At 42.2% G+C, this 27,156-nt stretch overlaps 2 protein-coding genes and 1 long non-coding RNA gene across 3 annotated transcripts; all 3 read right to left on the bottom strand.

The window, feature by feature from the left end:
• Window positions 1-9,079: 9,079 nt before the first annotated feature.
• Window positions 9,080-14,981, bottom strand: LOC143806947 (uncharacterized). The gene is made up of 2 exons (XR_013221599.1): window positions 13,914-14,981; window positions 9,080-9,569 (listed from the first exon to the last, which is right to left on the bottom strand). It is a non-coding gene; the product is annotated as an uncharacterized LOC143806947 (long non-coding RNA).
• A 197-nt stretch (window positions 14,982-15,178) lies between these two features.
• On the bottom strand, window positions 15,179-19,693 carry LOC143806949 (uncharacterized). The gene is made up of 2 exons (XM_077288025.1): window positions 18,720-19,693; window positions 15,179-16,521 (listed from the first exon to the last, which is right to left on the bottom strand). The coding sequence occupies exons 1-2, from the start codon at window positions 19,588-19,590 to the stop codon at window positions 16,469-16,471; spliced, it is 924 nt and encodes a 307-aa protein (XP_077144140.1). The 5' UTR covers window positions 19,591-19,693; the 3' UTR covers window positions 15,179-16,468.
• A 144-nt stretch (window positions 19,694-19,837) lies between these two features.
• On the bottom strand, window positions 19,838-24,440 carry LOC143806948 (uncharacterized). The gene is made up of 2 exons (XM_077288024.1): window positions 23,467-24,440; window positions 19,838-21,268 (listed from the first exon to the last, which is right to left on the bottom strand). Exons 1-2 carry the CDS (start codon window positions 24,335-24,337, stop codon window positions 21,216-21,218), a joined length of 924 nt encoding a protein of 307 aa, XP_077144139.1. The 5' UTR covers window positions 24,338-24,440; the 3' UTR covers window positions 19,838-21,215.
• Between the last annotated feature and the right edge of the window lie 2,716 nt (window positions 24,441-27,156).

Consider the following 27,156-nt stretch of genomic DNA (forward strand, 5'->3'; position numbering starts at 1 on the left):
AACGGGTTTGACCAAAACTCTATTGTATATATTTGGCCCTAGATAACTGATTGTTGGGGGAGATGCCGATAGAGCATGTCTAATCTCAGACTGTCAATCACTTTGTTCTCCCAAAGAAAAGCCTCCAACAGAGATGTCTGTCTTTGGCTTTCCCATAAAGAGTGCTCCTGTATATGGGACAAAATGACCCAAAATGACTGTTGACTGAATGATAGGCAGAAACATTGTACATCCAGCAATCCTCTAGCTTCTCTAGGGGACTTAACACTTCCTATGAAGATAATATCAGAAATGTCTCAATATTATTAGAGTGCTGGATTACATTGCAACATAACAAATCGATTAAAAAGCTGCAAGCTTGATAAGTCAATACAAATTACATTAACAACAGGGACAGCTCAGGCTCTTTTATCTCCTCTCATTCCTGCTATTGAGCCCATAAGTTGAGGGTGGAAGGTGGGCCTGGTGCCAGCCAGCAATTTTGGGTGCAGATATGGTATTCTCGCTATACCTCTGACAACTCAATGCAGTGGGTACGATGATGTCACTGCAGTGTGCCTGCTGTTCCGAATTGTGTAGAGCTGTGCAGAGCTTCGGAGCACACTCTGTAGGGACTGGAGCAGTGGGAAAATAAGGAGAGGTGAGTGTTCTTTTTTTTTTATCAGTCAGTACATTATGGGGATATTATACTGTTTGGAGGGCTATGTGGGGGATATTATATAACTTGCAGGCTATGTGGAGGCTAGTGTACTATTTGGAAGGTTATATGGGGCCATTATTCTATTTGGAGGACTATTCTGGGGCCATTATGCTATTTGGAGGACTATTAGTGGGGCCATTGTACTATTTGGAGGGTAATGTGTATACTATTTGGAGGGCTGCGTGGCAGCCATTATACTGACAGGAAGGCTATGTAGGCAGTAGTGTTGAGCATTCCGATACTGCAAGTATCGGGTATCGGCCGATACTTGCTGTATCGGAATTCCGATACCGAGATCCGATATTTTTGTGGTATCGGGTATCGGTATCGAAACAACATTAATGTAAAAATGTGTAAAAGAGAGAATTAAAATAAAAAATATTGCTATACTCACCTCTCCGACGCAGCCTGCACCTTACCGAGGGAAGCGGCAGCGTTCTTTGTTTAAAATTTGCGCTTTTCTTTCCTTTACGTGAGTCCCGGCTTGTGATTGGTTGCGTGCCGCCCATGTGACCGGGACGCAACCAATCACAGCAAGCCGTGACGTAATTTCAGGTCCTTCAGGATTTTAAAATTACGTTCCGGCGTTGTGATTGGTTGCGTCGCAGTCACATGGGCGACGCAACCAATCACAGCAAGCCGTGACGTAATTTCAGGTCCTTAAGGATTTTAAAATTACGTCCCGGCTTTGTGATTGGTTGCGTCGCAGTCACATGGGAGACGCAACCAATCACAAGCCGTGACGTCACGGGAGGCTGGACACGCGCGCATTTTAAAATGGGCGCGTGTCCAGCCTCCCGTGACGTCCCGGCTTGTGATTGGTTGCACCGCGATCAACCAATCACAAGCCGGGAGGCTGGACACGCGCCCATTTTAAAATTTTAAAATGCGCGCGTGTCCAGCCTCCCGGCTTGTGATTGGTTGACCGCGGCGCAACCAATCACAAGCCGGGACGTCACGGGAGGCTGGACACGCGCCCATTTTAAAAAGCGCGCGTGTCCAGCCTCCCGTGACGTCACGGCTTGTGATTGGTTAATGGCGGCCATGTTGCCGGGACGCGGACCAATCACAGCAAGCCGTGACGTAATTTCGTCACGGCTTGCTGTGATTGGTCCGCGTCCCGGCAACATGGCGCCGTGACCAATCATAAGCCGGGACGTCACTGGAGGCTGGACACGCGCGCTTTTTAAAATGGGCGCGTGTCCAGCCTCCCGTGACGTCCCGGCTTGTGATTGGTTAATGGCGGCCATGTTGCCGGGACGCGGACCAATCACAGCAAGCCGTGACGTAATTTCGTCACGGCTTGCTGTGATTGGTCCGCGTCCCGGCAACATGGCCGCCCTGACCAATCACAAGCCGGGACTTCACGTAACCAAGTAAAAGCGCGAATTTTAAACAAACAACGCTGCCGGTTCCCTCGCTGAGGTCCAGGCTGCGTCGGAGAGGTGAGTATAGCGATATTTTTTATTTTAATTCTTTCTTTTACACATTTATATGGATCCCAGGGCCTGAAGGAGAGTTTCCTCTCCTTCAGACCCTGGGAACCATCAGGAATACCGTCCGATACTTGAGTCCCATTGACTTGCATTGGTATCGGGTATCGGTATCGGATTGGATCCGATACTTTGCCGGTATCGGCCGATACTTTCCGATACCGATACTTTCAAGTATCGGACGGTATCGCTCAACACTAGTAGGCAGCCATTGTACTGATTATTTGGAGAGCTAGTGCGGTCCATCATACAATGTAGTGGTTATGTGGGGTCTATCAAACGGTATGGAGAGTTGTGTTGGAGACATCATACTTTGTGGAGGGTTGTGTAATCATATTATGTGGATGGTTGTAGTGGCCACTATACTTTCTGGAGCACCATTATATTGTTTGGAAGGCTATTAGCTGTATGAAGGTTCATCATCCTGTGTGCGGAGGACTGTTAGGGCCATCATACTGACTGTGGGGAATATGTCACAGAGCATGCCTGTAAATATAGCATATCTATATAGTTAATGATTTTTTTGAAGTGGCCATTACATTTTAATGTATGTTGTTTGAGGTACTGGAGAATGGATATTGCAGCTATAGCAGCTGGGTGAGTTATCAGTTGTATAGAACTGGCTTGTACGGGATGAAAATATCGACACCTCTATATCTAAAATATATCCCCTTACCTTAGCAGACAAAGAATCGTTCCATATTCTTAGTACTTTCTCCACATTTGCGTAATGAACTATTGGACGTCTAGAAATTTGAACAAAAGATATGACTGAAACCACTAAAGTGTAATTCACAGGTAGGAGATCTGGGACACTGACACTGGGACAGAGTGGCATATTTTAACAATAAAGCATGTAAGTAAGTGGAATTACAAAGCATTTCATAGATGATGGAACATAATTTTGTTGTACTGGATACATCCATTAAGAAAAATAAGCTTCCTCCTGCATATATGTGATTGAAATGATAAAGACAAGTAATTCTGCGATCACGCAATGAAATATGAATAATAGCACCATGAAGGAATTCTGCACAGCAGCATCACATTTCACTGCAGGAGTTCTTTACACATAACTGCTTAGATCTACACCGGAAAAACTCCAGGAAAAACAGTAAACATATATATTAGAGGTTAGAGGATCAAATATGCAGAATTTTGGTGTCATGTGGCTTTGAACATTTTGAGATTCAATTTATGGTTCACAAAAAACAACCTTGAATGGCACAATTTCTCACACTGCTGAAGCACCAGAGAGTAGAGATTCAGACCTCTCTATGATGCCCTGCAGTTATGACATTTGACATACTATCATACCTTGTGCAGTGGTGGTCAGTACTTGGGTCATCACAGATCTGCGGTTCTCATTGGAGCACAGTTTGTATAGCAGAATCATTTTCCATCTCCATAGTCATTGGGTAATTCTCACTCCTGTACAGTGTAAGCTTTTCCAGTCAGCAGGGTCCTCTCTTTCTCTTTCCTGTAGAGTGTAAGCTTTTATGGACAGTGGGGTTCTCTCTCTCTCTGTCTTTCTCGCCTGTAAAGTGTAAACTCTTATGGTATAAATATACAATGGGTGAAATACGTATTGAACACATGGATTTTCTAAGTAAGTATATTTCTAAAGGTGCTATTGACATGAAATTCTCAACAGATGTGAATAACAATCCATTCAATCAAGACAGACAAATAAATCAAACCATACATGTCCATAAATGAAGTTATGTGCCATAATGAGAAATGACACAGATAAAAAGTATTGAACATGCTAACTTTAAATAATATTTTGTACAAGAGACTTTGTTGGTGATGAGACTTCAAGATGCCTTCTCTATGGAGAAACTAGTCACATGCATTGCTCAGGTGTGATTTTGGTACATTCTTCCACACAAACACACTTAAAATCATGAAGGTAACATGGGCTGCTTCTATGAACGCTAAGCTTTAGTTCCTTTCATAAATTTTGTTTTGGTTTTAGGTCTGGTGATTGCTGTTTCTGGGCCTTCGACAGCACCTCCGCTATGGTGACACCTCCTTGCCTTCTGGCTGGTCCAGCAAGCACGGAGTTTCAGTCGGCTCTCTGTCTTGCCATGGCTTGATGAGGTTGACATGGTAGGCCTGATATGGTTTCCGTCTTCCTGGCCATGTCCAACACCTTCCGTCTATAGGGGCCCGCCACTATTAACTGTTCCAAAAGCTCCTCCCTCACTTTCGTGACCCAATACAACAACTCCCCACGCATCATAAAATAGGGAAACCTTGTGTCAGCCCCCGGCTCCTGTGTACTCCCATTTATGACGGTGAAATTATTAAAGGCTTCTTTCAGAGTTAGGACCCTATGTTGGCCAGCCCCAAATTCTCACTGGTCACGTCTAACTCCAGAATGTCAGACTCAAGGGACACTTCCTCCTCATTCCCCACAAGGACACAAAAGGGAAGACAGTCTGCATCTGGGAGTGGTGATACCTTATTACAGTTCACTGGTTTCTTATTCACGCCAGCAAACCCAGAACCCTTCCTTCACAGATCCCAAAATAAACAAAAGTCCAGGCCAATAATAATAGGGTACAACAAGTCCTGAATGATGCCAACCTCATGGGGCACAGTACTGTGGGCTGTTTCAATGTCCCCTCTGGCCATAGGGTAGTCCTTAGCATAGCCATGCATGCACCGAATGCTGACTTTTTTTCCTGGCATCAGTTGGAGAGGAAAGGTAGTTCTCACAAGGGTCACTAAACTCCCAGAGGGTAACAGTGCCATTATCTTCCTCCTGTTCACCTTCATGGGACACACTTGAGGGCCCTCGCTAGGGGGACAGTTCACACTGCAGGCCGGATACGCATAATATGAACATTGGCATCTTATACAGCAGTCCATCTGCTCTGGGGTCAGGGGACAATGGGCAGCTATATGGCCTGGGCCTTGGCACCTCGAGCAAACAACATCATCTGTAGGAACCTTGAATACCACCTACCCCACCCCTTTTGACCTTGGACTCCCACAACCCCTTTTTGACCTTTGCCTCTGTTGGGACCACCAGTGTGGAGTTGGCTGCCTTCACTAGGAACCTTCAACCCCCTGGTATCTCTCGACCAGTTCAACCAGTTCTCCTGTCAAGTGTGGCGCCAGTATCTCTGCCTACTGCTTCTAACACCGTCAGGAAGGCCTCAACATCATTCCCAGGGTCATTTACTGCAAAGCCAATCTTACCGCCTTCCAGACGTGGGCATCATCAGCTGGACTTGGGGTTGGGGTGCTCATCTTGCCCTGGATGGCAGTTGCCAGAAGCTACATCTGCTGCCATTGCTCCTGCTGGCTCTGATGGATCTGCTGTAACAACAGCCTGTTGGTCTCTTTCTGGTGCTGCTACGACTCGATGAGGTGTTTCAGCAGGTCCTCCAATTTTTTCTAGCGATGCTTGCTGGCTTGCCACAGACAACCCAGGATATGCAGTCCTTCCTGTAACAGTTGCACGTCCCTGCCGGGAATGCTGCCAGCACTTCTAGCACCAACTATAAGGGTTTTACTCACTTGGATGTGATGGGAGGAAAACAGGAGGCTTGTTCGTTTAACCCCTTAATGGCGTCTCCATTTTTTGTGGTCTCATGTTGGGTGGGGGCTTATTTTTTACATGCCAAGCTGATGTTTTTAATGATACCATTTTGGTGCATAGGTGATATTTTGATCAACCTTTATTGCATTTTAATGCAATGTTGCGGCGACCAAAAAAATGCAATTCTGGCGTTTTGACTTTCTTTCTCGTTACTCCGTTGAGCGATTGGGGGCAAATTTTTTTATACTGATAGATTGGGCAATTCTGCACTCAGCGATACAAAATATTTGTATGTTTGATTTTTTTTACTGTTTTATTTTGCATGGGGCGAAAGGGGGTGATATAAACTTTTATATTTTTTATTTTTTTAATATTTTTAAGAACTTTTTTACTTTTTGCATGCTTGAATAGTCTCCATATGAGACTAGAAGCTGCAGTACATTGATCGGCTCTGCTGCATACAGGCGATGATCAGATCGCCTGTATGTAGCAGAAATGCTCACTTCCTATGAGCTGTGATCACTGCGCTCATAGCAGTCCAGCAGTGACAACCATAGAGGTCTGCTGGAGACCTCTGGTTATCATGGGGACTCATCGGTGACCCGCGATCACGTGATGGGGTCATCAATGGGCGAGATTACTGGCATGCTTGCAGTAAGTGGGAATTAAATGCTGCTGTCAGAGATTGACAGCAGCATTTAACTAGTTAACAACCGTGGGTGGATCGCAATTCAACCCACGGCTGTTAGAAGGACATGTCAGCTGTTCAAAACAGCTGACATGTACTGGAAAAGATATGGGCTCAGCGCCGGAGTCCACATCAAAGGGAGGGAGTCCTACATTGGCGTTCTATTATGCCTGATATCACAAAGGGGTTAAAAGTTCATGTGGGTTTATTGCTTCATAAACCTGGAAACCAAACAGAAAACAAACAGCCTTTAGATCAGGCAAACAAAATTCACTTGACCATAGCAGGATTCTGCCCTGCCAGGCCAGTGGGTACACAGGCTGGGGTAATGTCCAGTATTCAGGCCAGGTCTGGAGCCAAACACACAGGAGGTCTTTCTCCCTCCCAACATACAGACCATGTGCAAAAGAACAGCCTCCACTATATAGGCTCACACCTACTTGTAACCCGGTCCCAGGTACAGCAAACAAACCTCTTTGTGCTTTTATGCACTAGAGAAAATACTCCGGGTTACATCATAGAGATAAGCCATCGACTACATAACCATTATCCATCATGATTACTTGGATTACTTTTTGGTCGAGCACCACAGTGCAAGTTGAAACCACCACCGCTTCATGGTCACATGAGACATTTGTCTGTGTAGCATTTTTTGTTTCACTATCTGCTGACTTTCGCCTTACCTAATGCCGTTCTATCTTTCTCTTTTTGTGGACAACCATTATCCACACTACAATACATATACATACATATATACATATACATATATATACAGCTCTGGCAAAAATTAAGAGACCACTGAAAATGTTCAGTTTGTCTGATTTTTCTCTTTATAGGTTTATTTTTGAGTAAAATGTAAATTTTTGATTTATTCTATAAACTACTGACAACATATCTCTGAATTTCCAAGCTAATACATTTTGTATTTTTTTTCTGAAAAGGAGAATTGGTCATTATTAAAAAAAACAGTGCTTTCAGACCTCAAATATTGCAAAGAAAACAAGTTCATAATCATGTAGACACAACAATACTAATGTTTTAACTCAGGAAGAGTTCAGAAATCAATATTTTGTGGAATAACCATGATTTTTAATCACAGCTTTCATGCTTCTTGGCATGCTTTCCACCAGTCTTTCTCACTGGTGCAAAAATGTAAGCAGTTCTTCCTTGTTTGATGGCTTGTGACTATCCATCATCCTCTTGATTACATTGCAGAGGTTCTCAATGGAGTTCAGGTCTGGAGATTGGGCTGCCCATGACGGGGTTTTGATGTGGTGGTCTCTTAATTTTTGCCAGAGCTATACACTGTACATACAGTTGTGAAAATAATTCAAAATCCTGAAGAAAGCTGAGAACACAGTCTCAAACATTACCTTCAGTAACACACTAAGCCGTAATGGAATAAAATCCTGCAGGGCACGCCAGCACATGTCCCTTTGATGATCTGATTACCATCTGGATGATCGAGAGGAGACATGGGAGAAGGTCATCTGGTCCGATGAGAATAAAATGCAACTTTTTTGTATCAATTCCAATCTCCGTGTTTGGAGGAAGAAGAAGGATGTATACACCCCCAAGAGAAGTGTCCCAACCATGAAGAAAGGTGGGGGAAACATCATAATTTGGAGTGCTTTTCTGCAAAGGGGACAGGACAACCGCATTGTATTGAAGGGAGAATGGATAGTGTCATGTATCGTGAGATTTTCGCAAACAACCTCCTTCCCTCAGTAAGAGCACTGAAGAGTCATGGCTAGATCTTCATGCCAGGACAACTAAGGGGTGGCTCATAAAACCTACAAGAGAAAAAGTGAGCAAAAAAACCCTGCTGTAACTAAGTAAAAAAAGCAAAAGTGCATTTAAATAATACAGGGTTTTTAGTAATACTGTTTTTGATCAAAAAATAGCACAAAAGCCATCCCACCGCGTCAAGGTAACTCTGATCGGGACAGTCCTACACTGTCTAATATTAAAGCCTTACCATGTGTCAATGTTGACCTCAGTGTGAAGGGCAAACAAAAGGACTGGGCCCAACCAGTGAAACACCAGACTGGGGAAGCCTTATATACAATTTCCAGCTCAGGAGAGGGGAAGGCCACACCCCGGCTTGCACAGAATGCAACAATACAAATAAAAAAAATAAAAAAATGAGCATAACTTGAGTTGGCACACATGCAGAAGTCAAACGCATGTTAACATTGGCAACAAAACACATAAAACCTACAAGAGAAAAAGTAATCAAAAACCCTGCTGCAACTAAGTAAAAAAACAAAAGTGCATTTATATAACACAGAGTTTTTAGTAATACTGTTTTTTGGAAAAAAAATAGCACAGAAGCCATCCCACCATGTCAAGGTATCTCTGATTGGGACAGTCCTACACTGTCTAATATTAAAACCTTACCATGTGTCAATGTTGACCTCATTGTGAATAAGGGCAAACAAAAGGACTGGGCCCAACCAGTGAAACACCAGAAAGCGGAAGCCTTATATACAATTTCCAGCTCAGGAGAGGAGAAGGCCACACCCTGGCTTGCACAGAATGCAACAATATAAAGAAAAAAAATGAGCTTAACTTGAGTTGTGTTGAGTCCTCTCCGTCCCTGGCTTCCTGGATGGGATCCAAATAAATAACACGCAGCACAAAGGTTGTGTGTTCATACATAGGGATGGCCTCAGAGCACGCCTCTCTTCACTGGGCACGATCCCTTCTTTATATAGATAAAAAGTTTAGACATTTTTCAGACATGCGCATAAGCGCTCATATTTCATAATCACTTACAAAGCAAGTCTATTCTAGTGTAGAGTTACAATTATTTGGTATGTGGATAAAAAAGCTACAATTTCAAGGAGGAATGCGCGCGTGATTACTAACAAAACAAAGAAGATGTCAAGTTTGCAGAAATATACTTCTTGCTGTATCTATCAGATTTCTCAGGAGGAAGACAAAATGGATTCTTTGGTTCAGTCTGATCTCTACAATTCCCCCCTTTGACATATTCTTTTTATATATTACCACAGGGCCAAAGACAAAGCCTTTATTTTTGGTATTACACATATATACGCTTATATTTTAATAAGAGAATCAAATCTAGTAGTAATTCTTCTATCGCAAATTATTTTCTTCTTTAGCAGTATACTAAAATATAAAAACAAAAATTAGTACGGTAATATTAATTAGAATCACTAGAGGATAACATAAGAATAAAGAAGAAAATTTATACTCTTGCATCTATTACACAAAATTTATCTGTGCATACTGAGATACCCTTGAGCACAATCTTGAATAATACATATATAATTACAATAATTATAGCTATATGTATTATGCTCTGCATAATCCCAGCAATCCACCCACTGATCCCTCTGAACCAGTTGGCTGGGTTAAGAAATGAGAAGGTATCAGACCACCAGCTATCCTTGTTCTGGTCATTGTCTTTGTCATACTGATCTCTGAGCCGTTGTACGTCTTTTAATTTAAATGTCATACTCATAATACTATTCGGGTCTATATAATGACAGCAGGTGGGTCCAATGATTTGACACATACCCCCTTGTGAGGCAGTTAGGTAATCCAATACCAGAGTATGTTGGTTGATGACTATTATAAGCTGATTCTGTACAGCTATACTAGTGTTTAGTATATCCAATATATCCCAAATTTGATCATCTAGATAATCCGTGGCTCTAACTAATTTATCCCACATTTGTGTTAACATAGGATAAATAAAAATGGTACTAGCAATTTTGTTAGAAATTCCCATCTGTACTATATGTGGCCTTCCCGAAGGACGTGGTGAATTGTCTGCAGCTCTTTTATACAGTGTGTGCTTGGGCACGGCTTGCATATTCACTTGTTTATTTGAAATTATGAAAGTAGCCGGGGTTAGAGAATTTAGTCTTTCCCATGCCTTCGTTGTGGTTAATACTATTAACATCAATATCATGAGTTTTATACTGCTCTTTTGCAATGGCTTGCATGTATCCATGATGCCTTTCCTTCAAGCTTGACTGATGTAGGTGTTGTCAACAGGACTTGGAAGGGTCCGTCAAATCTTGGTTCAAGAGCCTTTCTGGTGTGTCTTTTTACATAGACTTGATCACCTGGTTCCAACTTGTGACTTCCTTCAGTGTTGTCAGGATCTGGAAGGGAAGCAAAAACTTGTGCATGCACCTTAGTTAATTGTTTCTGAAGATTTTGTACATAAGAAGTCAATGACTCAATATTTAATACAAGTTGTTGTGGAAAATAACATCCTAAATTGGCAGTCCTGCCAAATAAAATTTCATATGGAGACAGTTTAGTCTTACCCCTTGGGGTATTGCGTATTGAGTACAGGGCCAGTGGAAGGCATTCTGTCCAAGGCTTTCCTGTTTCAGCCATGGCTTTCTGTATTTTTAATTTTAAAGTTCCATTCATGCGTTCCACCTTACCAGAACTTTGAGGATGATACGGAGTGTGTAACTGACTTTCAACACCCAACATTTTCAGTACATTTTGAAATATTTCTCCAGTAAAATGAGTACCCCTATCTGACTCGATCACTTCAGGGAGACCGTAACGGGGTATCAGTTCGGCAACTAGCTTTACAGCAGTGTTTTTAGCTGAAGCCTTCCGAACTGGATAGGCCTCTGGCCACCCTGAGAACATGTCCACACACACCAGCACATACTCATACCCATTACTTTTTGGCAGCTGGATAAAGTCTATCTGTAATCGCTGGAACGGGTAGAGAGGTCGGACGTGGTGCTTCATAGGGGTCTTTGTTGTCTGTCCGGGATTATGTGCCAGGCATATAGCGCATGCAGCACAATAGTCTCTTGCATAGTTGCCAAAACCTGGAGCCAACCAGACTTGCTTTGCCAGCAGTGTCATTGCATTTGCAGACACATGAGTAGGGTGGTGCAGTCCACCAACTACAATCGGGTACCAGGCTCTAGGTAGACATATTAGTCCATCTTTCTTCCAAATTCCTGCTTGTTCTTCTGCCCCTTCCTTTTTCCACCTGTCCCTCTCCTCTTCTCCTGCATCTTCCTGTGCTTGTCTTAGTCTATCTTCAGTATTTTCTGTGGGGTTTACAGTATGGACCTGTTGTAAGGGTTTAACTGCCGCTGCTTTGGCTGCTTTGTCAGCCCTATCATTTCCCCTAGATTCCCTAGTGTCGAGTCTCACATGTGCAGCTACCTTAATTACTGCTACTTCTTTTGTTTCTTGTGCAGCCTCTAAGATCTGTTTGATCAGAGAAGCATGTTTTACAGGTTGTCCTGACGCTGTCATGTAACCTCTAGCTCTCCAGATTACTCCAAAATCAAACACAATACCATGTGCATACCTAGAATCAGTGTATATATTAGCTGTCTGATTCTCAGCTATTTTTAGTGCTTCAATCAATGCTGTTAGTTCTGCTTCTTGTGCAGACTGTTTCGGTGGAAGCGGTTCTGCTTTGAGAGTTTCAGATTCTGACACAACTGCATACCCTGTATGGAAGTTACCTGTGTCATCTGCAAACCTACTACCATCTATAAACAGCTCTAAATCTGGATTTTGAAGTGGTGTTTCGGATACATTGGGTAAGCCTACCGTTTCTTGTAAAATGAGCTCTGTACAATCATGTGTGTCTGTAGGGAAAAAATTTGCGTGTGGATCAGTGTCCTTATTCCCCCCTTCAGACTCGAGAGGTAGCAGTGTTGCTAAATTAAGAGTCTGAAGCCTTGCAAATGTGATAGTAGAGGGGAGCAGCAAAGAACACTGTAGCCGCAAATGTCTGGCCATGGAAATGTGTTTTGGTTGGACCTGGTTTAATATCCCATAAACATCATGTGTAGTTTGAACTGTGAGTGGATACTCTAGGACAATTTCTGATGCTTTGTCCAACAATAGTGAGACAGCAACAACTACACGTACACAGGTTGGCGCTGCCCTAGCTACTGGATCTAACCTTGCTGAAAGATATGCAATTGGTCTTTGTTTCCCTGCATGCTTCTGAGTAAGAACTCCTGTAGCATGAGAATCAATTTCTGCAGCCATAAGCTGAAATGGTTTGGTGTAGTCTGGTAGCCCTAACGCTGGAGCTGAAACAAGGGCATTTGAATAAAGAGTAGGGGAGTGTATCATTCCCTGTGGAAGGCGTGTCCACGCCAACTGTTTGCCCTTAAATGTAAATGCAAACAAATGCCAACTATCTTGGTGTAAAGGAACCGAGAAAAATGCATTTGAAAGATCTATTACAGTAAATACTTGAGAACTGACTGGTATCTGTGATAATAACGTATGAGGATTGGGTACAACTGGGGTGATTGGATCTAGAACCTTGTTTATTTCTCTTAGATCATGTACCATACGATATTTGGGTGTAGAACTCTTATCAAGAGTTCTCTTCTTGACTGGATACAGAGGAGTGTTAGCAGGTGATTGTATCTCTACCAAAACTCCTTTCTCTCTGTATTCCTCTATCTGTTTTGTAATCGCTAGTTCCTGTTGGGCACTCACAGGGTATTGTCTGAGCTGTGGGAGAACAGTTCCTGGTTGCACAGATAATTTTACAGGAGAGATATGCAATAATCCCACATCAGTGTCACCCTGTGCCCACAGTGTTTCTGGGATCATTGAGAGGTCTAGATCTGTGGTGTATTCTTTCTCTTCCGTAAAATCCTCAAAAGCCTGAATTCTGACATATTGTTCTAATGATTCTGCATCATCAGGGATAGTCAACATAACTGTGCCATCTTTCCTAAAATTGATATTAGCTTCTAATTTCTTTAGGACATCAGTTCCCAACAAACATGTTGGGGCACCTCTGGCATACAAAAATCTGGATGCAAAACATTTAGGTCCTAATGAGACCTCTAGGGGCACAGTATATGGCAGTGTTCGAATTACCCCATCATAACCCTCAGCTATTCTGACAGGCTTATGATTTTCTTTTATATCCATGGCTATTCCTAAACATCGTTGTTTCACAATATTTGGTTGTTCTAACGTCCTCCAGTCTGGAGTAGCGGCTTTGAACTTTTCCTTTTGTTTCTCAAACATTGTAACAAAAACTTGGCAAAATGCCAAATGCTAATTTTTTGCACGAAGAATTATCAATCAAAACATATCACTTTGATAAAAACAGAACTTCAAAATTATGTTCAGACAAAAAGTTATAAGGATTTCTAAAAAATTGGCTTTGCGCCAAAAAGAAATAATCTTCCAGCAACTTAACAATTTCCTTTGTCTAGACAATCAAACTTACAAAAATCCATCTATTACCTCGTTCCTTGCTCATTCTTTCCCATTCTGTGCTGAACACAAGTGCTTCTGAAATTCCCAATTTTTCTCTTACCCTTCTAATCTGTCTTCTGACTGTCTTCCCACATCTTTCCTGTATGATATCTGCTGCTTCCACTTGTCCGAAGACAGTTTTTGTCTGTTTATTTCCCATTTTTCTTTTCAATATTAGCTATGACTACCCTAGGTGACGTTTGGACAACCACTTACTCTGTGGTGATGTCTCGTTGCCTTCTCTCCTAGGGAGCTAAAATATTGAAAGGCTCGTCTGCTCCGTTTCTTCTAATATGCAGGACGTACTTGAGTGCTATTGCACATGCAAACAGACTCAGCAACACCATACAGATCACAAAACTTTCTGTCTCAGTTAGCATACTTGTCCCAGGCTCATGAAACCGCGTCCTGGGCTCATTCTATCAAACCTTATCCAGAAATGAAGGAGGTTAAGCACTTAATGAATAGTCAAGCATGGGCGGAGGTTTCCTCGAAAGGACGCAAGCACATGACCCAGTTAGGCTGACTTCCGTGTATAAGGCTTATACCCCAACTATTTCGGCTTATTTTCTACGTACTTTTGCTCTTCTTTCACAACATGCCACAACCTTCACACTGTTCACACACTGCCAGGGACAGGACTTATAAATCTATACAATATGGTAACCCGAGTTTTATAGGTATCTACTCACTACTAGACTAACCCAGCGTGACACGGCTCATAGAGATCTTTCGGATAATACAGGGCAGATAAAAGAGAACTAATAATGTCTCTTACCTGGCCAGGTTTTTCAGTTCATTTGCCGTCCATTATCCCAGATCTCCGTTGTCCGTATCCACAGGTGAATCTTGAGTAGATACTCTCGCCTCGGGTCCCTGTTCAGGCGCCAAAGAATGTTGAGTCCTCTCCGTCCCTGGCTTCCTGGATGGGATCCAAATAAATAACACGCAGCACAAAGGTTGTGTGTTCATACATAGGGATGGCCTCAGAGCACGCCTCTCTTCACTGGGCACGATCCCTTCTTTATATAGATAAAAAGTTTAGACATTTTTCAGACATGCGCATAAGCGCTCATATTTCATAATCACTTACAAAGCAAGTCTATTCTAGTGTAGAGTTACAATTATTTGGTATGTGGATAAAAAAGCTACAATTTCAAGGAGGAATGCGCGCGTGATTACTAACAAAACAAAGAAGATGTCAAGTTTGCAGAAATATACTTCTTGCTGTATCTATCAGATTTCTCAGGAGGAAGACAAAATGGATTCTTTGGTTCAGTCTGATCTCTACAGTTGGTACACATGCAGAAGTCAAACGCATGTAAACATTGGCCACAAAACACATGGGGTGGCTCGGTAAGAAGCATTTCAAGGTCCTGGAGTGATTTGGCCAGTAAACATACCTCGGAAAGAAAAAAGATGACAAATGGTCACACACAATAAATAGAAATACTATAAACTTTATTAATAGCATACCACAATATTAAAACCAGGTGAAAGGAGGGAAGGTAGTAACAGCACAAAAACCTCTGTTATAGAGTTAACAGGAAGGGTGCCACCAGGAATACCAGTCCTACAGGCTTATACATTATCAGAGTAGAAAAAATAAGCAAAAATAGGAAACAAATAGTAAAAAACTAAATAAACAAAAATAATAATTTGATCCTACTGCAGTCAGGAATACCAAGCCAAATAACAACAGTTCACATATAAGATAGGTAAATACAAGAACCGCTATAGTGCTAACCTAATTGAAGTCCCATAGCCTATCAAACAAACATAGTAGATATTATTGGAGCAAGGTACCCACCGCACAGAGGACTGTAGTACTGGAGGCACGCTTCCACCCCAACGCGCGTTTCGGCGATCACACCTTCATCAGGGGGCAAAGACAGTGAGTGCACATGGGTTTAAAAAGCTCCCGGACCGGAAATGAGCGGGTGCAACGACCAAAATAGTCCGTACGGCAACAGGAAAGAAAGAAACAGTGACCGCATATACCGGAAGTATAGGGGCGTGGCTATCAAAGTGATTACGCAGTACCGTGGAAACCATGACGCAGAAGCGTCAAAAAGAAAACGCTGTAACATGGCAAATCAAAACGCAGCAGCGTCAGGAAAAGAACGTAACTCCGTGGAAACCACAACGCTAAATAGTTGCGAAATTTCATGAACACCATAGCGCCGGCGACGTCCAATGGGGGCCAAAGGGAGCCGGAGACCACTGGGGCCCCAAGTGATCCGTAGCATCCAAAGGCCACCACAAGAACGCACCGGCGTATAGGATTCACTAAAGCAGCACCCAAAGATGTAATAATTACTGCTAGATGGAATCACTACAATCACTAAGAATGGCCCCATTCAATTGTACATAGACATAAACATAGAATATAAGAACATAAAATAAAGGGACAAATACCAATAGATACCTATGACACCGACCACAAACTATATATTACTTAATCACCTCTAATCCTACAGAAATACAAGAAGCTCATCCCACAGTTAATGAGAGATTAATACAACGAATTTAACATACAATCTATACATTGCAAATGCAATAAAAGTGATAACAATCACATATATAGATAGCAATAATAGATATAGAGAAAGCATATATATATATACAAAACTGTGGTTGTAATAACTGTGGCCGTAGTCAATTGCTCATTTCTGCCTTCTAAATCCTTTTCTTTCTTTTTTCTTCTTTTTAAACTCTTTTTCTTAATTTTTCTTTTTTTCTTTCTTTTTTTTCCTTTTTTTCTTTTTTTCTCATAGAACAAAAATCTGGGATATGCCGCAGGGTACTACCAGGTCAACATGTGCTAAAAAGTAAAAAACAAGATTAAAAACAAAGAACTAACAGCGTAAACGTGCAGATACTACCAGCAGGACCGATAACAGCATATACACTTGGAAGAGGAGCAGTTGTATTAATGCCAATCTTACAAAAAGGGAGCATAGCTAATATTGTCATTAAGGCCAGTCGGCTGAACCGTGCCCAGAATCCATATCCATCTTGACTCGACGCGGGCCAGCCTCTGAAAGGTACCACCCCCACGGATCCCTACTTCAAGTAAATCAATCCCTCTAGCCCTGAGAAGATCAGGGTTACAGTCATGAAAGGTCTTGAAGTGGCGTGGTATTGTTTTGAGGGTGGATGTGTCTTCCACAGTAGCCGCTGCGCCGATGCCCAATACATGTTCCCGGATACGTGTTTTAAGTTGGCGGGTGGTCATACCTACGTACATTTTGTCACAAGGACATGTGACAACATAGATCACATTGGTACTAGTACAGGTAATTTTTTTCTTTATTTTAAATTCGCGTGATCTATCCCAGTTGGCAAATACGCCAATTCTCTCAATGTTTGGGCATGCGACACAGCGGCCACACGGAACACACCCCACCCGAACCGCCATACTATCAAGAAATGTGGTAATCCTCTCACCAGTATAATGGCTATGCACCAGGGTATCTCTGAGATTCCTGGACCGTCTGACTGCAATCCCAGCCCTCTCAGGGAGAAATCGTGCAATAACAGGGTCAGCCCTCAATACATGCCATGATTTTTGTAATATATTTTTCATCATCGGAAATTGGGAGTGGTACCTAGTAACAAATCTGACAATATCATGCTCTTGTTTAGCATTGCTCTTATATAGTAGTGAATCCCTCGAGGAGTATTTCGCTCTATTGAACGCTTTTTTGATACTGCGTTTACTGTGGCCTCTGGACACTAATCTGTTTTTTAAATCTTCAGCCTGCTCACAGAAGTCCGTCTCAGTAGAACAAAGTCTACGCAGACGGAGGAATTGCCCCGTGGGAACTGATTGAATGACATGATCCGGGTGTGAGGAGGAGGCGTGCAACAAGAGATTGGTAGAGGTAGGTTTCCTGTAAATCACTGTCTGCAGGTCACCACGAACATCCCGTTTAGTCATGACATCTAGAAACTCGATGGCATTGCCATCGAATTTGTATGTCAATTTAATATTACTGGTGTTATCATTAAGGGATGTCATGAATTCCTGCAGGCTGATAGAAGAACCCCGCCAGATCATAAAAATGTCATCAATGTACCGTGTCCACAGAAGGACACGGCACATTGACTCCGGATGATCTGGCAGGGAGAGGCCCCTCTCCCACAGCCCCAAGAACAGATTGGCGTAAGCAGGGGCAAAGGGGGCACCTATTGCTGTTCCTTGGAGCTGCAGGAAGAAGGACCCCTTAAAAACAAAAAAATTGTGAGTTAAAGAAAATTCCAGGAGATCACAAATAAGTTTTATGATTTCAATTGAGGAGTTGGATGCATCTAAGAAAAACTTGACCGCTCGAAGGCCATCGGAGTGTCGAATACTGGTGTACAACGACTCGACGTCGGCTGTAACTAACAATTCCTCATCCCCGAGACTGACCCCATCCATAAGTCTCAGGAATTCACCCGTATCCTTAAGATACGACGGAAGACTTATAACCAATGGCTGCAACTTAGAGTCGATCCATTGATTTACCTTCTCGAGGTAATTGCCTCTGCCAGATATTATAGGACGCCCAGGGGGCGTCTTTGTGTCCTTGTGTATCTTGGGGAGAAGATAGAATGTCGGAATTGTAGAGTCACTTGTCAATAATGCTGATGCTAATTCATTAGTGATGGTACCCGCATCTCTAGCCTGTTTAACAATATCAACAAGTTGTTTAGAGAAGGCGGACAAGGGGTTAAACGTGAGTTTTTTGTAACAAACTTTGTTGTTTAACTGGCGATAGGCCTCCTTCTCATACATTGAGTTCGGCCAAACCACCACGTTACCCCCCTTGTCCGCCGGCTTAAACACAACATCCCCAAGACCTTGAAGGACACGAAGACGCCCCCTCTCCTCAAATGTTAAATTATCTTTATAGATGTGTTTGGGGATTCCCTGAAAATCTTTGGTAACCATTTGTACAAACAAATCTACATTTGGACATGAAGACAGGGGAGGAAATTTTTTGGATCTAGAACGAATGGAGGTTGGGATCATACCTCCTTCAGGGGTGTCGTGTTCGACTGCCAATTCTTCCAAAGTACGAAGGGCTATCTGTTCTTCCTCTGTGGGGAAGAGTGCAGCCAGATTACCATCAAAAAAATATTTTTTGAAAATTAATGATCTGGCAAAGAGGTGAAGATCTTTTACAGCCTCAAACACATCAAAGGGTGCTGCAGGTGAAAAAGATAGACCCTTCTCTAGTAGTTCTAAATCAGTATCAGTAAAGTCATGTGAGCTAAGGTTAATTACCTTGTTGTTATATTTACGGGGCTCGGTGGAGGAATCATCTCGTCTGTAAGGATGAAACATAAAATCTCTCTGGTTCCGTGTAGTCATTCTTGACCGTGTGGTCACTGAAGATGTAGATCGTTCTGAAGTATCACTTACAGAAGAGATGGACGACTGAGACTGGGCCCGCCTCATCTGTCCATCGCCTTGTCTACTTTTTCTCCATAGGTACACCCTTTTACACTCATAATCATGACGATCTCTACCAATTTTAGATGACTGAGTGTCTTGGATTTTTTTAACAACATTTTCCAAGGATTTCTCAATTTGTTTATTACATAGGTCGAGTTGTTCCATAGTCCCACATAATTTCAACTCCTCCTCTGCCACCTTAATAGATGCATCCAACTGTTCAATGATTCCTTTATTGTAATCTCCCAATAACTTCATAAGTTGACCAGAACAATTATTGCACGCCTCCTCCCAACCAGCAATAAAGGCCGCATCCTCCACAGGAAAAGTCGGAATGACCCGAACTCTAAGGCCACGTGGTATCATCTTTCTATTTTGGTACCCTTCCAAGAAGCTACAGTTCCACCAAAGTTTTGTCCGTTTTATCACCATATTTTGTAGCTCCATAACTTGTTCCTCCCATCTGCGATCGGTAGCCTGCTGTGTGATGGAAACATCACCTCCGAACACCTGATCAATATGTGAGCGCCAAGCTATTTCCTTGGCTCTGAAGTCCATGCCTATAAGCAACCCTGTGCAAAACACAGCAAGAAATGAATAACAACTTATATGACTAAACACCATGGTAACTCATAATATGACAAAAATCTGTACCATAGGTGAAAAGGACCAACAAGACCTATCATCACGATAAGCACATAACGCGGAAAGAAAAAAGATGACAAATGGTCACACACAATAAATAGAAATACTATAAACTTTATTAATAGCATACCACAATATTAAAACCAGGTGAAAGGAGGGAAGGTAGTAACAGCACAAAAACCTCTGTTATAGAGTTAACAGGAAGGGTGCCACCAGGAATACCAGTCCTACAGGCTTATACATTATCAGAGTAGAAAAAATAAGCAAAAATAGGAAACAAATAGTAAAAAACTAAATAAACAAAAATAATAATTTGATCCTACTGCAGTCAGGAATACCAAGCCAAATAACAACAGTTCACATATAAGATAGGTAAATACAAGAACCGCTATAGTGCTAACCTAATTGAAGTCCCATAGCCTATCAAACAAACATAGTAGATATTATTGGAGCAAGGTACCCACCGCACAGAGGACTGTAGTACTGGAGGCACGCTTCCACCCCAACGCGCGTTTCGGCGATCACACCTTCATCAGGGGGCAAAGACAGTGAGTGCACATGGGTTTAAAAAGCTCCCGGACCGGAAATGAGCGGGTGCAACGACCAAAATAGTCCGTACGGCAACAGGAAAGAAAGAAACAGTGACCGCATATACCGGAAGTATAGGGGCGTGGCTATCAAAGTGATTACGCAGTACCGTGGAAACCATGACGCAGAAGCGTCAAAAAGAAAACGCTGTAACATGGCAAATCAAAACGCAGCAGCGTCAGGAAAAGAACGTAACTCCGTGGAAACCACAACGCTAAATAGTTGCGAAATTTCATGAACACCATAGCGCCGGCGACGTCCAATGGGGGCCAAAGGGAGCCGGAGACCACTGGGGCCCCAAGTGATCCGTAGCATCCAAAGGCCACCACAAGAACGCACCGGCGTATAGGATTCACTAAAGCAGCACCCAAAGATGTAATAATTACTGCTAGATGGAATCACTACAATCACTAAGAATGGCCCCATTCAATTGTACATAGACATAAACATAGAATATAAGAACATAAAATAAAGGGACAAATACCAATAGATACCTATGACACCGACCACAAACTATATATTACTTAATCACCTCTAATCCTACAGAAATACAAGAAGCTCATCCCACAGTTAATGAGAGATTAATACAACGAATTTAACATACAATCTATACATTGCAAATGCAATAAAAGTGATAACAATCACATATATAGATAGCAATAATAGATATAGAGAAAGCATATATATATATATACAAAACTGTGGTTGTAATAACTGTGGCCGTAGTCAATTGCTCATTTCTGCCTTCTAAATCCTTTTCTTTCTTTTTTCTTCTTTTTAAACTCTTTTTCTTAATTTTTCTTTTTTTCTTTCTTTTTTTTCCTTTTTTTCTTTTTTTCTCATAGAACAAAAATCTGGGATATGCCGCAGGGTACTACCAGGTCAACATGTGCTAAAAAGTAAAAAACAAGATTAAAAACAAAGAACTAACAGCGTAAACGTGCAGATACTACCAGCAGGACCGATAACAGCATATACACTTGGAAGAGGAGCAGTTGTATTAATGCCAATCTTACAAAAAGGGAGCATAGCTAATATTGTCATTAAGGCCAGTCGGCTGAACCGTGCCCAGAATCCATATCCATCTTGACTCGACGCGGGCCAGCCTCTGAAAGGTACCACCCCCACGGATCCCTACTTCAAGTAAATCAATCCCTCTAGCCCTGAGAAGATCAGGGTTACAGTCATGAAAGGTCTTGAAGTGGCGTGGTATTGTTTTGAGGGTGGATGTGTCTTCCACAGTAGCCGCTGCGCCGATGCCCAATACATGTTCCCGGATACGTGTTTTAAGTTGGCGGGTGGTCATACCTACGTACATTTTGTCACAAGGACATGTGACAACATAGATCACATTGGTACTAGTACAGGTAATTTTTTTCTTTATTTTAAATTCGCGTGATCTATCCCAGTTGGCAAATACGCCAATTCTCTCAATGTTTGGGCATGCGACACAGCGGCCACACGGAACACACCCCACCCGAACCGCCATACTATCAAGAAATGTGGTAATCCTCTCACCAGTATAATGGCTATGCACCAGGGTATCTCTGAGATTCCTGGACCGTCTGACTGCAATCCCAGCCCTCTCAGGGAGAAATCGTGCAATAACAGGGTCAGCCCTCAATACATGCCATGATTTTTGTAATATATTTTTCATCATCGGAAATTGGGAGTGGTACCTAGTAACAAATCTGACAATATCGTGCTCTTGTTTAGCATTGCTCTTATATAGTAGTGAATCCCTCGAGGAGTATTTCGCTCTATTGAACGCTTTTTTGATACTGCGTTTACTGTGGCCTCTGGACACTAATCTGTTTTTTAAATCTTCAGCCTGCTCACAGAAGTCCGTCTCAGTAGAACAAAGTCTACGCAGACGGAGGAATTGCCCCGTGGGAACTGATTGAATGACATGATCCGGGTGTGAGGAGGAGGCGTGCAACAAGAGATTGGTAGAGGTAGGTTTCCTGTAAATCACTGTCTGCAGGTCACCACGAACATCCCGTTTAGTCATGACATCTAGAAACTCGATGGCATTGCCATCGAATTTGTATGTCAATTTAATATTACTGGTGTTATCATTAAGGGATGTCATGAATTCCTGCAGGCTGATAGAAGAACCCCGCCAGATCATAAAAATGTCATCAATGTACCGTGTCCACAGAAGGACACGGCACATTGACTCCGGATGATCTGGCAGGGAGAGGCCCCTCTCCCACAGCCCCAAGAACAGATTGGCGTAAGCAGGGGCAAAGGGGGCACCTATTGCTGTTCCTTGGAGCTGCAGGAAGAAGGACCCCTTAAAAACAAAAAAATTGTGAGTTAAAGAAAATTCCAGGAGATCACAAATAAGTTTTATGATTTCAATTGAGGAGTTGGATGCATCTAAGAAAAACTTGACCGCTCGAAGGCCATCGGAGTGTCGAATACTGGTGTACAACGACTCGACGTCGGCTGTAACTAACAATTCCTCATCCCCGAGACTGACCCCATCCATAAGTCTCAGGAATTCACCCGTATCCTTAAGATACGACGGAAGACTTATAACCAATGGCTGCAACTTAGAGTCGATCCATTGATTTACCTTCTCGAGGTAATTGCCTCTGCCAGATATTATAGGACGCCCAGGGGGCGTCTTTGTGTCCTTGTGTATCTTGGGGAGAAGATAGAATGTCGGAATTGTAGAGTCACTTGTCAATAATGCTGATGCTAATTCATTAGTGATGGTACCCGCATCTCTAGCCTGTTTAACAATATCAACAAGTTGTTTAGAGAAGGCGGACAAGGGGTTAAACGTGAGTTTTTTGTAACAAACTTTGTTGTTTAACTGGCGATAGGCCTCCTTCTCATACATTGAGTTCGGCCAAACCACCACGTTACCCCCCTTGTCCGCCGGCTTAAACACAACATCCCCAAGACCTTGAAGGACACGAAGACGCCCCCTCTCCTCAAATGTTAAATTATCTTTATAGATGTGTTTGGGGATTCCCTGAAAATCTTTGGTAACCATTTGTACAAACAAATCTACATTTGGACATGAAGACAGGGGAGGAAATTTTTTGGATCTAGAACGAATGGAGGTTGGGATCATACCTCCTTCAGGGGTGTCGTGTTCGACTGCCAATTCTTCCAAAGTACGAAGGGCTATCTGTTCTTCCTCTGTGGGGAAGAGTGCAGCCAGATTACCATCAAAAAAATATTTTTTGAAAATTAATGATCTGGCAAAGAGGTGAAGATCTTTTACAGCCTCAAACACATCAAAGGGTGCTGCAGGTGAAAAAGATAGACCCTTCTCTAGTAGTTCTAAATCAGTATCAGTAAAGTCATGTGAGCTAAGGTTAATTACCTTGTTGTTATATTTACGGGGCTCGGTGGAGGAATCATCTCGTCTGTAAGGATGAAACATAAAATCTCTCTGGTTCCGTGTAGTCATTCTTGACCGTGTGGTCACTGAAGATGTAGATCGTTCTGAAGTATCACTTACAGAAGAGATGGACGACTGAGACTGGGCCCGCCTCATCTGTCCATCGCCTTGTCTACTTTTTCTCCATAGGTACACCCTTTTACACTCATAATCATGACGATCTCTACCAATTTTAGATGACTGAGTGTCTTGGATTTTTTTAACAACATTTTCCAAGGATTTCTCAATTTGTTTATTACATAGGTCGAGTTGTTCCATAGTCCCACATAATTTCAACTCCTCCTCTGCCACCTTAATAGATGCATCCAACTGTTCAATGATTCCTTTATTGTAATCTCCCAATAACTTCATAAGTTGACCAGAACAATTATTGCACGCCTCCTCCCAACCAGCAATAAAGGCCGCATCCTCCACAGGAAAAGTCGGAATGACCCGAACTCTAAGGCCACGTGGTATCATCTTTCTATTTTGGTACCCTTCCAAGAAGCTACAGTTCCACCAAAGTTTTGTCCGTTTTATCACCATATTTTGTAGCTCCATAACTTGTTCCTCCCATCTGCGATCGGTAGCCTGCTGTGTGATGGAAACATCACCTCCGAACACCTGATCAATATGTGAGCGCCAAGCTATTTCCTTGGCTCTGAAGTCCATGCCTATAAGCAACCCTGTGCAAAACACAGCAAGAAATGAATAACAACTTATATGACTAAACACCATGGTAACTCATAATATGACAAAAATCTGTACCATAGGTGAAAAGGACCAACAAGACCTATCATCACGATAAGCACATAACGCGGAAAGAAAAAAGATGACAAATGGTCACACACAATAAATAGAAATACTATAAACTTTATTAATAGCATACCACAATATTAAAACCAGGTGAAAGGAGGGAAGGTAGTAACAGCACAAAAACCTCTGTTATAGAGTTAACAGGAAGGGTGCCACCAGGAATACCAGTCCTACAGGCTTATACATTATCAGAGTAGAAAAAATAAGCAAAAATAGGAAACAAATAGTAAAAAACTAAATAAACAAAAATAATAATTTGATCCTACTGCAGTCAGGAATACCAAGCCAAATAACAACAGTTCACATATAAGATAGGTAAATACAAGAACCGCTATAGTGCTAACCTAATTGAAGTCCCATAGCCTATCAAACAAACATAGTAGATATTATTGGAGCAAGGTACCCACCGCACAGAGGACTGTAGTACTGGAGGCACGCTTCCACCCCAACGCGCGTTTCGGCGATCACACCTTCATCAGGGGGCAAAGACAGTGAGTGCACATGGGTTTAAAAAGCTCCCGGACCGGAAATGAGCGGGTGCAACGACCAAAATAGTCCGTACGGCAACAGGAAAGAAAGAAACAGTGACCGCATATACCGGAAGTATAGGGGCGTGGCTATCAAAGTGATTACGCAGTACCGTGGAAACCATGACGCAGAAGCGTCAAAAAGAAAACGCTGTAACATGGCAAATCAAAACGCAGCAGCGTCAGGAAAAGAACGTAACTCCGTGGAAACCACAACGCTAAATAGTTGCGAAATTTCATGAACACCATAGCGCCGGCGACGTCCAATGGGGGCCAAAGGGAGCCGGAGACCACTGGGGCCCCAAGTGATCCGTAGCATCCAAAGGCCACCACAAGAACGCACCGGCGTATAGGATTCACTAAAGCAGCACCCAAAGATGTAATAATTACTGCTAGATGGAATCACTACAATCACTAAGAATGGCCCCATTCAATTGTACATAGACATAAACATAGAATATAAGAACATAAAATAAAGGGACAAATACCAATAGATACCTATGACACCGACCACAAACTATATATTACTTAATCACCTCTAATCCTACAGAAATACAAGAAGCTCATCCCACAGTTAATGAGAGATTAATACAACGAATTTAACATACAATCTATACATTGCAAATGCAATAAAAGTGATAACAATCACATATATAGATAGCAATAATAGATATAGAGAAAGCATATATATATATATACAAAACTGTGGTTGTAATAACTGTGGCCGTAGTCAATTGCTCATTTCTGCCTTCTAAATCCTTTTCTTTCTTTTTTCTTCTTTTTAAACTCTTTTTCTTAATTTTTCTTTTTTTCTTTCTTTTTTTTCCTTTTTTTCTTTTTTTCTCATAGAACAAAAATCTGGGATATGCCGCAGGGTACTACCAGGTCAACATGTGCTAAAAAGTAAAAAACAAGATTAAAAACAAAGAACTAACAGCGTAAACGTGCAGATACTACCAGCAGGACCGATAACAGCATATACACTTGGAAGAGGAGCAGTTGTATTAATGCCAATCTTACAAAAAGGGAGCATAGCTAATATTGTCATTAAGGCCAGTCGGCTGAACCGTGCCCAGAGTCCATATCCATCTTGACTCGACGCGGGCCAGCCTCTGAAAGGTACCACCCCCACGGATCCCTACTTCAAGTAAATCAATCCCTCTAGCCCTGAGAAGATCAGGGTTACAGTCATGAAAGGTCTTGAAGTGGCGTGGTATTGTTTTGAGGGTGGATGTGTCTTCCACAGTAGCCGCTGCGCCGATGCCCAATACATGTTCCCGGATACGTGTTTTAAGTTGGCGGGTGGTCATACCTACGTACATTTTGTCACAAGGACATGTGACAACATAGATCACATTGGTACTAGTACAGGTAATTTTTTTCTTTATTTTAAATTCGCGTGATCTATCCCAGTTGGCAAATACGCCAATTCTCTCAATGTTTGGGCATGCGACACAGCGGCCACACGGAACACACCCCACCCGAACCGCCATACTATCAAGAAATGTGGTAATCCTCTCACCAGTATAATGGCTATGCACCAGGGTATCTCTGAGATTCCTGGACCGTCTGACTGCAATCCCAGCCCTCTCAGGGAGAAATCGTGCAATAACAGGGTCAGCCCTCAATACATGCCATGATTTTTGTAATATATTTTTCATCATCGGAAATTGGGAGTGGTACCTAGTAACAAATCTGACAATATCGTGCTCTTGTTTAGCATTGCTCTTATATAGTAGTGAATCCCTCGAGGAGTATTTCGCTCTATTGAACGCTTTTTTGATACTGCGTTTACTGTGGCCTCTGGACACTAATCTGTTTTTTAAATCTTCAGCCTGCTAATATTGTTTTAATATTGTGGTATGCTATTAATAAAGTTTATAGTATTTCTATTTATTGTGTGTGACCATTTGTCATCTTTTTTCTTTCCGCGTTATGTGCTTATCGTGATGATAGGTCTTGTTGGTCCTTTTCACCTATGGTACAGATTTTTGTCATATTATGAGTTACCATGGTGTTTAGTCATATAAGTTGTTA

Source organism: Ranitomeya variabilis, chromosome 2, assembly GCF_051348905.1.
Source record: "Ranitomeya variabilis isolate aRanVar5 chromosome 2, aRanVar5.hap1, whole genome shotgun sequence".
Classification (NCBI taxonomy): Eukaryota; Metazoa; Chordata; class Amphibia; order Anura; family Dendrobatidae; genus Ranitomeya; species Ranitomeya variabilis.